Source organism: Poecile atricapillus, chromosome 1, assembly GCF_030490865.1.
Source record: "Poecile atricapillus isolate bPoeAtr1 chromosome 1, bPoeAtr1.hap1, whole genome shotgun sequence".
Classification (NCBI taxonomy): Eukaryota; Metazoa; Chordata; class Aves; order Passeriformes; family Paridae; genus Poecile; species Poecile atricapillus.
The window spans coordinates 40,911,671-40,925,414 of NC_081249.1; the positions used below are offsets into that span (position 1 = coordinate 40,911,671).

The 13,744-nt window shown below is 37.3% G+C and overlaps 2 protein-coding genes across 3 annotated transcripts in view; one reads left to right on the forward strand and one right to left on the reverse strand.

Moving 5' to 3' along the window:
• UGGT2 (UDP-glucose glycoprotein glucosyltransferase 2) overlaps positions 1-8,673 on the forward strand; it is an 84,191-nt gene extending 75,518 nt beyond the window's left edge. For both annotated transcript variants that reach the window (XM_058855337.1, XM_058855346.1), the window contains 5 exons: positions 1,130-1,290; positions 1,602-1,716; positions 4,540-4,656; positions 5,633-5,777; positions 6,696-8,673. In XM_058855337.1, coding sequence (XP_058711320.1) covers positions 1,130-1,290; positions 1,602-1,716; positions 4,540-4,656; positions 5,633-5,777; positions 6,696-6,718 — 561 coding nt within the window. In that variant the 3' untranslated portion in view covers positions 6,719-8,673. The remainder of the gene's footprint in view (positions 1-1,129; positions 1,291-1,601; positions 1,717-4,539; positions 4,657-5,632; positions 5,778-6,695) is intronic.
• A 1,284-nt stretch (positions 8,674-9,957) lies between these two features.
• The window catches only part of DNAJC3 (DnaJ heat shock protein family (Hsp40) member C3), a 30,489-nt gene continuing 26,702 nt past the window's right edge, over positions 9,958-13,744 (reverse strand). Inside the window, exon 12 of the mRNA XM_058840686.1 lies at positions 9,958-13,675. Coding sequence (XP_058696669.1) covers positions 13,518-13,675 — 158 coding nt within the window. The 3' untranslated portion in view covers positions 9,958-13,517. The remainder of the gene's footprint in view (positions 13,676-13,744) is intronic.

The following is a 13,744-nucleotide window of genomic DNA, read 5'->3' on the forward strand; positions in this document are numbered from 1 at the left end:
TGCTGCAGTTGTACAAACAGAACCAGTGCTGTTGCAGAATGTAAATGTAAATGTAAATTTTACTTGTCTTCAGTCATGTAGACACTGAGTTTCCCTACACTGAGTTGTCCTAAATTGTCTGTGTGGAGAGAAAGGCACCTGGAGAGATGTGTACGATTGTAAAAGCATTTCACTGACAGCATATTGGAGTGATTCCATCTCTGGGCTGATTGTGAGAGTTCTCCACTATGGCCAGTGTCTGAGGTGATTTGGACCATTTCTAGATGGCTGAAATTCTCCAAGATTAATCCTATCTTTATTTTAAATTTGCATGCATTCCTTTATTCAGGAATGAACATTGTATAATGTACTGAAAGGCAAAGTGCTGTCTCAGGTGAGGAATTGAAGAGTTTATCACAAGGTTATTAAAAACCTTAAGACAATTCTGATTTATTTTGATCCTTTTCCAAAGCTTGAGAATAAATTAAATTTAGTTGTAGCAATGCAGACTGCAGCTCTCTGCAATTTCATCTGGATACGCCATCTGGGAACAGAGGTTGTCTGTCCTAACTACTATTCTCTGTGCTCCCAAATTGCTAAAACTTTTCTTTATCACTGATAAATTAGGTAAGTGGGGCTTGATGGAAGAAGGATTGATTGGCAAATAAAGGGCACTTGTAAAATGTCATTAAAACCTCTTTTTGAAAGTACTTTACCATTAGATACAAGGATTTTTCAAATGATGCAATAATTTTGGAGTGCCCAAGTTTGGTAACAAATAAGGAGGATTCTTTACAAGGGACATGACTGGTAGATTTCAAAAGTTATATTTTTTAATTAAGGAATTTTATATTGTGAAAGCAGAAACACTGGTCTGTGAATTAAAAAAAATACTGCCAGTTTTATATAATTTACTCAATAAATGTGTTACACAGATGGTCACTGTTAATAATATAATAAAAAATAATACATAATATTTTTCTTGAACAATAATTTGGTAGATATCTCCCAGTGGAACAGTTTATCTATAACCCACTGTTGTAGCATCTGAGGGGTTTTTTAATTAAAATTAAACACTGTAAAGCCTGCTGCAATACCTACCCTCATAGAAACACTACTAAATTATAAAAATAAACATATTCTTGTTTAGATTGTGAGAAGTGACCTGAAAGAACTCAGAGACCTAGACCTAAATGGAGCTCCCTATGGATACACTCCTTTCTGTGACAGCCGCAGAGAGATGGATGGGTACCGCTTCTGGAAATCGGGATACTGGGCTTCACACCTCGGGAAAAGGAAATACCATATTAGGTAGGACAACCCCTTACACACTTCTTGTGCAGTTTGTGAATTTGATTAAAATCTAGGTGTTGGTGTTGATCACTGAGGCATTCAAGAGCCAGTCTCAGTAAGAGATGAATAAGGCAGGAGTTCTGATGACATATTGATTTCACCATTTTATGGTAGTTTCAGCCACTTAGTAAAGAAAAATATTCCTTCAGGATGGGAACATGTTTTACTTTCTTGTTACTTTTCTTACTGTTATCAAAAAGAAGGCGACCCCTCCCCCCCCCCCCCCCCAGAAATCTTACTCCCTTTTTTCAATCTTTTGTTCCTTTTAGTGCCTTGTATGTTGTGGACCTGAAGAAGTTCAGGAAGATTGCAGCTGGAGACAGGCTTCGGGGCCAGTACCAGGCGCTTAGTCAGGACCCAAACAGTCTGTCAAATCTAGATCAGGTATATATGGCTTTGAGAATTTTTGGGTTTATTTTCTTTGTCTTTCTCAGTATCTATAGAATATCTTGTATCTCAACATAAATGTTACATAATTCCAAAATGATTTGCCATTTTCTACTGGTTTGGCCCATTTCCAGGAGTGCATCTGAGTAGAGCTCAGAAAACTGAACACTGATGATTATTTTCAATTTAAAAAATGAGGAAAAACCCCAACTTACAAGACTTTTCAGCTTTATTTGTAGTTGTTCTGTTATTGTCTGTGCATTTATGTTTTTTCTGATGATAACTCTATATTCTGATAATGGTAATTATATTCTTGTTTAAAAATAGCTTGTTTCCTTTTTCTTCTTTTTTTCCCATTAATGTAAATTAAATTTTCTTTTGTAAGTTAACTGCAAATGCACTCTGGTAGTTGCTGAACATGGTCACCCTGGGGTAGCTGGAGTTTGTCTCACTTTGAGTGAACCTCAGAAGGCTTCATAACTGAAATTGTCCCTGCTTTTGGTATTTTCCTTGTGAAATTACTAAATGACAGAAGATTTTTACCTGCCTCTAGCAGCAACAGGATCCCATGGTAGCAAAGCCCACATTGCTCAGTGCCTTTCCACACCCCTGTTCTGCAAGCAAGTTTGTGTCTTACATAAGGACATTATTGCCACTTGCATTTTTTTTTCCAAAAATAAAATTTGAAAATAGCAGTTGTTACAATACTGGACAAAATGGAAATACAGCTACACTAAATCTCAGACTAGACTGGACACCTGGAGCTGAAGCAGCTTTTAGCTGTATGTTAAGAGCAAAAGGCTGATATAACAGCAGCAGAGTTCACATTTTCCTGGACAACAGAATGGATTTCTGGCCCTGATCACACATGCAGAGTCCTGATGTGATAGAGCTGTGTGTTCTCCAAACACAGTCTTACCCACATGTACAAGGTGTCTTTCAGAAAGACCTTTTAAGATTCAGAGGTTACGGGGTTTCCACTATAACACTGGTTTTCAGAAAATTGCTTTTATCTAAAGTTCTCAAAATATTAAAACTTCTCATTTTAAGACTGTTATATTTCCAATTACAGCTTTAATACGTGAGAGCATATATCTCATGTAACCCTATTGGATCAAATCAAAAGCCACTTAAGGACCAGATGTTAAGGTAGCTAAAACTTGGCAGAAAGGAATTGGAACTACTTTGGAAAGTGAATATTTAAAAGTAATGTTTTCATCATAATCTGGTTTGATTGATAGGAACTGCTTGCTGACTTCATTGCTACTTCTTAGACAAAATACAGAAATACTCCTGGAAATACAAACCACAGTGCATGTATTTGAGACCTGGAAAGCTTTCATCTACCAATAAGGATGCATTATAGCTCTTCTATTACTATTTTCATTTTAAATACCTCTCTGGAGTGCTTACTGCCCTTTTCAAAGAAGTAGCAATCTCAGCTGTCTGCTAATCTGCCAGCGGTGCCATCTTCATGGGTGGTAGTTAAGGTCCTTAAACCACAAAAGAGAAGTGGATAGAAAGGGAAATGGTGATTTTAAATGCCAAGGAGAATAAGTATAGAACTCCTAGGGAGAAAAAAATTACACATCATAAAAACTAGACTTCCAGTACAGTAATTTTGTTCAGAGAGTTTTTTGTATTCATTCATTTTTTTTAAATTTACTTTAAATCCTGAAACTAACAGCTGACTTTCTACTTTTTACTGCATGTAACAATTTTTAAATTCACAGCTTCTAAAAGTACTGTAGCAACTCAGGAATTGTGATTTCATTTGGAAAGTCAGAGAGGCACAACAGAATACCAGTCTCTCTTCTTTTGGAATTGAAATGGAGATAAACCATTCCAAATGGTGATAAACTATCTTCCAAAAATTATACTTTTTTTAAAAAAAATAAAGCATTCCAATGAATGTTGAATATCTTGACTCTCCATATGCTTATATTTGATGTAATTTTTCAGTACTTATGTCTGTATTTGAATTAAATTACACATCTTTCATAATGCAGCAATATGGGCTATTTTATTCTTTCATGTTTAGCAATGTGAATTGGCAAAATAAGATGTGACTAATACTTGACACTAATACTGACATTTCTTCTAAAATATAATGTAAGAGTTGCACACGTGAGGGAGCTTATAAATGCATGTACCAGTTATTGCCCCTGGTGTTTGTAACTCTGGCCAGAGTAGGTGCAGCAAGCAACTGCCTGAGGCATTTCTTATTTTATAAACAGTGTTCCCTGCATTCAGCCAGGTCTTTGTTCAGAGTTTTCATGATGAGACTACCTATGTAATAAAAGTAAAAAAAAACCCAGAAGTGAAGTAAGGAACAAGACCAGAATAGCAGTTAAAGCTTTTCCTTCTCAAGCTCATGTTTCTGGAATCCATTTTCCTAGAAGTTATCTCAATTTAGAGTAGTGGTATAATCATGTATTATATGTTTTTTGAGTCGGGGTGGTTTCTTTTCAAATTTAAAGAATGGAAAGCTGGTTAGAGTTTTGCTTTTATAAGTATTTATGGTATGACAGGCAGTATCTGAACCAGGGGTATGAGACAGAAGTATTGTTTATGTCAAGCTAAGGGACAACAGATGTAAGGACCAGAAAAAATTGCTTGACAGATGAAAGGTGAAACTGGCCATCAAAATGAGCATGAATAAGTATTGAATCTACTTGGAAAAGAGCTAGGTGAGCCCTTAGAAGAAAATGTAAAAACAATTTGCAGAAATGGTAATAGCAAAAGTACTTTTAAATAGCAGCTTGATAATCACTTACATTACATTCAATGCTAATATATGATTCTACAAAATTTGTGCAGGATCTTCCCAATAATATGATTCATCAAGTAGCCATTAAGTCTCTCCCTCAGGAGTGGCTTTGGTGTGAAACCTGGTGCGATGATAAATCCAAGAAAAAGGCTAAAACAATAGACCTGGTGAGTTATCCTGACTTAAATGAGTTGTACAGATTAACAATTTTGCTGTGATTTCTGGGGCTTTTCAGGTTACGTGTGTGTCATGTCATGAAGGCAGCCTTGCTGAAACGCACTGCAACATTCCATCCCTTCCCCTGAAACATTTTCTCCTCTGAGACTTTCCCAACTTGCTCTGTACCAAATCTGCCTAAATTAAAGCTGAAAACTGTACGAAAAAATTAAGTGATGTTGTCTCTTAACCAGATGGGATTAAGGCTCTTCATGCCCATACATGTATTTTCCTTACAATTTCTCCATAGCCAAGTAACTGGAACTGTGAAGAAGTGCTGTTGCTTGGCTCTATGGGCTGCTGTCATTCTCCTCACATAGAAGGTTCCTCGAGAACCTTATCATGGTTTTCTTGGTGTGGTTCATTGCTATAAACAGGAGATAAAGCAAAGTTTTATAAGTATAATGCTCAGGATACTATCCAAGTTTAGAAAGAAGAAAAACTTCTATACTATCTATACTATACTTCTATTCTTTCTTTGGGAATAGAAGCAGAGACAAAAATATTTTTCCTGTCATTATTACCCCCACTCAATTTTTCCCCCCATTTAGATTTTTTGACAACACACACACACACTATTTGTGATGCTTTAGATACAAACTGAAAGAAAAACAAGAGTTTTGTATGTAAATAGTTTTGTTTTCTTTGTGTCTTTACAGTTGTTAGAATGAGTTTGTGCTCTAAAGACAGGTGCTCTCTGTTCAAAACCCACTTCAGGTTCAGTTTCAATGTGCCAAAGTCAGTCTTGCCATTTAGTCTAAATCTTGGTCTTAATCTAAATCTTAGTAGTCTTGTGCCAGCCATGTCTGTGCTATACTTACAGTCAGCAAAAAGAAAAGTATTTACAATTCATTTGAGCTAAATTCTCTGAAAAGGTGTTATTTTCACATTTGCTTTGTTTACATGTAATATGTTTTAAACTTTCAGTGCAACAACCCCCAAACCAAAGAACCAAAACTAAAGGCTGCTGCCCGGATAGTTCCTGAATGGGTTGATTATGACTCTGAGATCCAAAACTTAATACAGCAAATTGAAAGAGAGAAGAAAAATCTAACATCATTATTTCAAAAAGGTAATTTACATGCATATTCAGCTGTTAGCTTTTAAAAATTAAATATTAGTCTAGTTGAAATTGAGATTGGGGTCAGTAGGCACAAATCTTTTATTTGTGTAATTTCCCTTTTTCTTAGAGAAATGGTCTGGGGATTGATAGCTGTGTGATGCTTCTTTACACAGGAGTTTTGCTGACAGGACAAAACCTCTTGTTTCATGCCAGAATCTAAGAGAAAGCTCAGTGGTGTCCTGTTCCTGGACCTTGAACACAACCAACAGTCACACATAATTTTAGCCACAAATATTAAATAAAGCACATTAGCTTAGACTTCACTTAGATTATCTAAAGCTCATGTCTATTAAGCAGTAGAGAACTGAGTATTAATTTGCCTCTGCATCTCTCAGTCTAGGCTTATCTACCCAGGCCTTTTTGCACTAGACTAAATTCTATTTTAGTTAGTCTGGGGGTGGTTTTGGTTTCTTTGTTTGTTTGGGGTTTTTTTCCAACTAAAATTGTTTTAAACTGAATTAGTTAAATAGCATGAAAAACCCAGACAAACAAAACCCAAAACCAAAACAACCAAACACACATACAGGACTCCCAATAAGACTTGACTTCTTGGACTAATGTGAAACAAAATGCAAAGATGATCTCGGCTCTCAGTGTCTAAGAAAAAACTTATCAGATAAATATTTAAAAGTCTTAAGTGGAGGAACAAATTCACTTTTCCTTATAAATAATTCTTAGTGGGTTTTGTTCTTTGTGAAAGCTTCTGGTCAGCTTGTAGCAAGGCTCCAAAAATTAAGTTCATGTTGCTGAACTGACTTGCTCCTGATTAGCAGGAAGAGGAAAGTAAAGGGCTTTTTTCACATCTTACAAAGCCAGGCACTGTCTTTATGTAACTCTTCTGTGTATTTTTTTCCCCTTTGGTTACAGCTCTCAAGCACGATGAACTCTAGCACAGCCCGTGACCAGCAATGGTGACAGCTCCAGCATCTTCTGGGAAGGACTGAATGGAATTTACAGCTGTTACATTGACACTATTTGCAACATTCTTTAATGTAAAGTCAAATATTTTATAACTTAAAGTGCTATTTAAAACATTTTAAATGCAATAAAAAAATGAGAGATACACAGGTACCTGGGAGTTTGTGGTGTTTTAACCGGTATAGAGCTGCTTTCCCAATGCCTTTGCTTTTCTTTTCCTTCTTTAAAGTACAGATTGCCCAGAGAACTGGAATATGAAGATGTGTTCAGCATTGTCAGTCTGGGAGGACACACACATTAAATATGTACTTGAAAACTGTTTTGTGCATATTCTATGCATTAGGCTACTGTATTTAAATATCAAAAATTTTGGTTATATGCCCATAGTTTTGTCTCTCAAAAAATGCTGTGGTCACAAGAAAGAATTCCATAAAAAATAAGATGTCTAATTTAGACAAAGATAACTCCACGTGGAACCTAAAGCAAGGAATGACACTCTTCATTTATTATGCAGGATTGCTGCACTCTTACAGATTTTTAAAACTAATTTTTGATTCTTAGGCTCCTTTTGGCCACTTAAATAGTGTGTGATAAAATTCCATTATGGTTTTGGTTGAGGTGATTTTCCAACCAGCATACATTGCATCAGAAGGTCAGTACCTGAAAGCTGCTTCTACTCACTTTTGATGATCATCATCCTGTTTATAACTGAAAATAAAATAATAAAATACGTATTTTTTTACTTTATCAGTGGTGTCTCCTGTAATTTTCTAAACCTGTATTCACAAAACTGTTGCTTTAATGGGATACTGACATTTTGATACCACAAAAATTGCAGTGAAAAGTTCTTGCAATACACGTTATTTGAAAATGGGGAATTTGTGTCTTAAAGTGAAATCTAGTGCCTTAAATGCAGACCCTGTTATTCAAGCTGTGCTGGTTTCAAAATGGGATTGGATGAGACCACACATTCTTTTAAGTCTTCCAGTTTAAATGCTTGAAATTATAAAAGACCAAGTAATTTACACTAAATGGGTGAATCAGTAAGGATTGCACATTATTTCCTTAGCAGCAAATAATTGAATAAACAATAAGAAATGAAGCAGATTTTGTATCCATTGTCATTGTCCTTGGCTGGTGGTTATTTACAATTTCTTACTGTAAGAGCAAGTAGTTAAAATCACATATTGTTGATATATTTCAAGCCTTACTACTAAGGAATGTAAGAGATGCAGATTTTTTTATGGCTCTTAATATTTCCTGCAGTTTTACCTTCATGTATTTTGAAGAGTTTTTAACGTCACATATAGATTTTTAAATGTCTTCCTTTGTATGAAGTACCCAATGTATTATTTCCTGTGTAACCCAATAGCAAAAGTCAGTAATGCCTAATGTCAGTTCTCTTTATGTCTGTCCCATTTCAGTGCAGGAGCTGTTTTGTCATGCTTGTTCTCTTAATTACTTCAAGATATCATGCAGCAAGTCAAACATACTTGAACATAAACTTTAAGTTGATTTTTTGTATCATAGAGATGGACTTTAGCAGCTGCTTATGCATCATTAGTATAAATCTCATGCATAACAAGGAAGTAACTGATTTCCCATAGCAGAGGACAAAACCCCCCTACCATAATTCAACTCTTTGCTGCATTATTTTATTTCGTTTTAAAAATATTTTTCTGAGCTTATACTTCCATCCTGCTGCCTGACCCCGCAGCAGCATTTCACATGGCTCTGCCTTGGTATTCTAAGCTTGAAGCATATATTGGAAAATTTGCTTTAGGACAGAAGTTAAAGGTTCTTCAAGAAACCTTAGTTCTCTTTAATTATGATTATCTGTGTGAGAACATTATGCAGTATAAAAAGTGGATAATTCATGTTCATTTTCTCTGTAGCATCCTGTTCTTTTTAAAATTGGATTACCTTTACTGGCTTTGAAAAAATAAATAGTTCTTTAAATACTGTCTCCTTGAGATTGCTTAAATGATTAGAATTTTATAAATGTAATTTGCTGGAGATATTTTGAAGATGTAAAAGGTTTCATACAATTTTCTACAGTGTTTTATATATTTGTACAAAATCTTCGAGTGTTTTTTTCCCTGCATAATACTACTTTCAAAGAAAGCTCTTTTCTTGGGATATACAATGCTTTATAAAATAAGAAAGGTCCCACATATTTTTAAAGATCTCTTTAAGGCAGCACTTTGAGGCATTAGCATGTCATTATGTTGTTAATACTAAATCCATGGATTGCCTATGTTGTACAAAATATTAAAAGGTATCACCGGAGAAAAAAAGGATTATTTTCTGTGCTCCCTTTTTGTATTACACAATAACCATTCCCTACTTGGTTAAAAGAGCCAAAGGAAAAAAAAAACAAAAAAACAGCAGCAAGTCCTCAACTGTCTTTCATCTATAGAAAGTGTTTTTGCAGGGAAGCAATGGCAGTGTTCAAAACAAGGCCTCTGCTGTGAACTGAGGTGTGGAGATGCAGAGAGAGCTTATTTTTTATTTCCAATCTGTATGCTCTGCCCTGTGAAAGGGAAGAAAACACATCCTGGTTTATAGTATTGCCCAAAACATGGTGCAACTCAGTAAATAAGCAAAAGAATATTTGAACTATTCAAATAAAATGTTTTTACAATTTATATTCCTATTACAGTATCTTTTCTATGTCTTGATCTTCTTGAGATCAGCTGGTAAGTTTAATAGATTGTTAATAAATTAACAAACCAGACATTAGTGCAGTACTGTTTATGAGCCAGAGCTTAAGTATTAAAAATACTTCTCAGTAAGGTTCCATTTTAACCCATTCCCTAAATCAAGTACTTGCCTTCAGTCTGAGACTTCATGGAATCACAGGATACCCAGGTTGGAAGGACCTCAAGAATCAGCTCGTCCAGCCTTCTTTGGCAAAAGCACAGTCCTGGCACCAGTCAGGCAAATCTTAGTGTCCAGCACTGGGGAATCCAGCATTTCCCAGGGATATTCCAAGGGCTGGTTGTTCTCACTGTGAAATCAGCACTCTACACGGCTTCTACAATTGCTGTAGTTGACTTCTGTACATCCGAGGTTCTCCTGCACACAGAATGTGGCTGCTGCCTCCTCTCATCTCCTGCCTGCAGAAGTGCCCTGTGCATTTCTGCACAGCTCCAGCTCAAACCTGAAAAGCAGGGTGAGGAAAGAATGGAACACAAACACACAGCAGTGCTTTCTTGTCATCATAAATATCTTTATTGTGAAAAATACCATAAAATAATTCCCACAGTTCTAGTAAAAACAGTTCTTGCTTTGTAGGTTTATGATTCCATATAAAGACATTTTATAATTTGAAACATTTGATAAATCTCTGGCTAGCTTTACTTATCCTTCTTAAAACGTTGAACTGCTACTTAGTGATTTGCTGAGGGGAAAAAAAAAATTATTCTCCCATTTATTTTGTTACGGCTTTATGGATAAAAGTGTGTATTACAGAGCAAACAATACCTTACAATAAGGCACTTTTAAATACAACTAACCTGCTATGCTATCCTGGCTAGTTTCCAGCAAAGCTCCTATAAATCACAGCCCTAAACAGAAGAATAATTCTTGTTCCAAACACTAGTCTGAAAACTGAAATGGTAATAAGCGTTAAGGTTTGGGTTTTTAAAAAAAATTTTAAGCTAACACATTTTCTGCATATGTCACCAGTTTGAGCTCTTCAGTTTGTAATTCACTTTGAATCTCTTTTAATACTGATCAATTATTGTATCAATATTTTGCTCCCTCCACCCCACCTTCATTTCAAAACAAGTTGGAAGCGAATTTATTAAAACTGAAAGAACTCCACAGAGAAAGTTTGCATCTACATACAGGCCAATGACAGGAACGATGCTTGATGCACATCTCATAGTTGATAAACTACCGAGAGATTTACTTCAATGTTCAGTTACTGAACGTTATTGCACTACAGCCACCCACGAATAAATAAAAAGGCGAGTTCAGCTTCCTTGCGTGTTGCCTGCACCATTAACACTCAGCGTGGTACCAGTGCTTCATTTTCCAGAGTCATGTCAGGAAACGCAGTGCTGGAGCTGGAGAGCCTTGCAACGTAAATGGTTTCTTTTTAACACAACTTTGTCTTTGTTTCCAGAACACCTCAATGCCCTTCAAAACAGCACCAGGGTGGTAACACTTCTTGTGAACAGCAGCTGCTGAATACCAGGAAAACCTTGTTCTCCACTGTCGCTTTTGCTATTGTTTCTGAGCATCTGTCTTCCAACTGAAGGAATCTATAAACAGCAATCCCACATTAATCATCTTCCTTCTTCTACTGACTACATTCAAGCCTTTTTGTTCTTAAAATGTAATTTTCCCACTCCCATTCATTCATTTTCAAAATGCACACAGTCCTTTTTGTTCCTGAACACTCCTGGCCTACAGCAGCACTGTCCCACTGCCTCAGAGAAACAAATCCACACTGTTCCAACATCAGTGGCTTGTAGGAAGAATTTACTCATGAGGGAACATCTTACTCCTTCTCTAGACAAAAAAAAAAATTAAACCCCAGGAAAGAATTCTCTCAGCTCGAGCTTTTAAAGCTGCACAAGGGCAGTCCTTTGAAAGAGGACTTAGTCCCAGCAGCCCCCTGGCACACAAGCACAGCTGCCTGTAGTCTTTACTGTGACTTCCCAGAGCCCAGCCACGCCTGCATGTATAAAACTGGGCACATTGCTCACACTGCTCATTCAACACTCTTTTAAAAGCAGCCCCTGCTGTTGTGAACAAGGCAATACAAAAGCATTCCAATGGCTCACACACAACCCCAGGGTTAGCACAGCTGGGTCAAGCTCACCCCTCAGAGCACAGGGCTGACAAGAGCCACAAGAGGACAGGACAGCCACCCTTCACAGCTACCTGTCCTACTTTAGGTACTGCAATCAAGCAGCAGGTGCACAGAGGCCAAGCCCAGGGGCAGCAGGTTCCTCACTGTGAAATCAGCTCCTGTGTCTGAGCCCCAGCCCGTGAGAGCCGTGCCAGCCTCAACTGCTCTGAACAGTCCTGAGCATCTCCAACAGTTCAAGAAAAACGTTTCCAACAGGTCACAAGCACAAGTTGAACTTGAAAAAAGTCATTCAACTTAGTGAACATCTGACACTGGAGTTTTAACAAGCTGATGTGGTGGTTTTGTACCACCACAAACCATTAGAAAGCACCACACAAGCTCCTCAGTTTGAAGATAAATTTGTGAACACTGACCTTTAAATTGCTGTTGAAAAACATTTTACAAAGCCACATGGTCGTGCAATTATGTTGGTGAATTACTTGAGGCAGGAGCCAGGGGTTCTGTTTCAACAGCAACTTCATCTACAGTAACAACCCCCTCCCTTTCAGACTGACGGCCTTATTTGCTAATTTCATTTGTTTTACTGAGGCTGGTTAGGTTTTCAAGTGCCAGTAGTTGAATCGAGAGAAGATTCCTATCAACTGATTATTGTTTTCCAGTTAAAATCCAATCAAGAGAACACTGATGAAGTGTAATTCTTGCATTCCAAGAAAATGGCTGCTGATGAAACTCAGTAATTATATCACTAATTATGACAGATGCAGTTACAGAATGAGAAGACTTCTCACTCCTACCAGCTGCAGCCCTGGTAACACCACACAGCGCATTCACACGACTCCACCAACTACACCAAACCCATTTTAAGTACGTGCATATAGAAGGAAAGTTAAAATCAGACTTTTGGCTAGTGGGAAGTGAGTCCCTCTTTTTGCACACAGCTGTCTCTGCAGTACCGATGCTGTTACACAAATCATAAAATTACTACAATTTCATTTAGTACTAACTCCCTGTTGCATCACCCAGCAGAATTGAAGTTATGTTACAGGGTAAGGCTGGAGTTAATATCACATTCCTGCAGTACACAAACATCACAACCTGTCTCAGTTCTGACTTTATGTACAGAACCAACAAACTGCTGCAGAGTCAGGGAAATGTCACATCAAATTTTCTGCTCAAATCTCAAGCAGATATTTGTGTTAAAGTGCAAACTACTCAAAAACTGTACCTAAACAAACACCCAAAATTACATTCAGAAAAGAAATGTTTTGAAAAACAAGTCTTTCCCCCCACCCCCACCTCACTGCTGACAATTCCACCAAGGAAATCACCCCAGTTAATTTCAGGTTAGTGAACAACAAAGTGAGCAGGTATTTCAGATACAGTTACTCCCAAGCACTCTGTCCAGAGCAATTGTTGGGACTGGTTCAGCACACAGCCTCTTCCCCACCTCTGGCACTGCCAACACCAATCCAGCAGGTGGTCACTTGGGTTTCCTCTTAGAAATACTGGGAGATGGATCATTCTGCTGAGCACAACCAACAGTTTGTTAACATAGAGACTACTGTAACTACCCTTGCCATGTTTATTAGGCCCCAATCCAGAAAAATATTTACATGCATTTTTATCTTTAAGCATATACTTGAGTTCTAAATTTATGTGTTGTCCTAAGTAGCATCTTACTGTTTTTTCCGTCTGTAGGAATAAACACGTCCTGCACATCCACAGCAAATACATAGGCAGCACAACTCCCATCAGTGTGAGCTTGTCAAGCTCATCACAAACCAAACCAAATGAAAGAAAAAAGGAGCTTTCTTCTAGTGCAGTAAGACTCTGGGTTAAGGACAACATTATAGAAATTAAGATTTTGGGTCTTGAATTGAGAGACTTTTTATTTTTCAATGAATTAAGTAAAAAAACAGCAGCAGCCACCAGAGAGAGTCTTGGCTCTAACTGAAGTGAAATTTGAATGTAAATGGTCCTCCTCCAGAACCAAAAGGGTTGAATCCTTGCCACGTATTCCAGCTCCTGTGGAAAGGGTTGTTGCCACCCTGCTGACTCTCTGCATCCAGTGGGTCTTCTCCCGCATCAAACTTCCGCCTCATTTCTGGAGGAAACAAAACCAAGGTGGAATCATGGCACAGTTAATAACAGAGTTTCCCTGGAGTACTTCAGT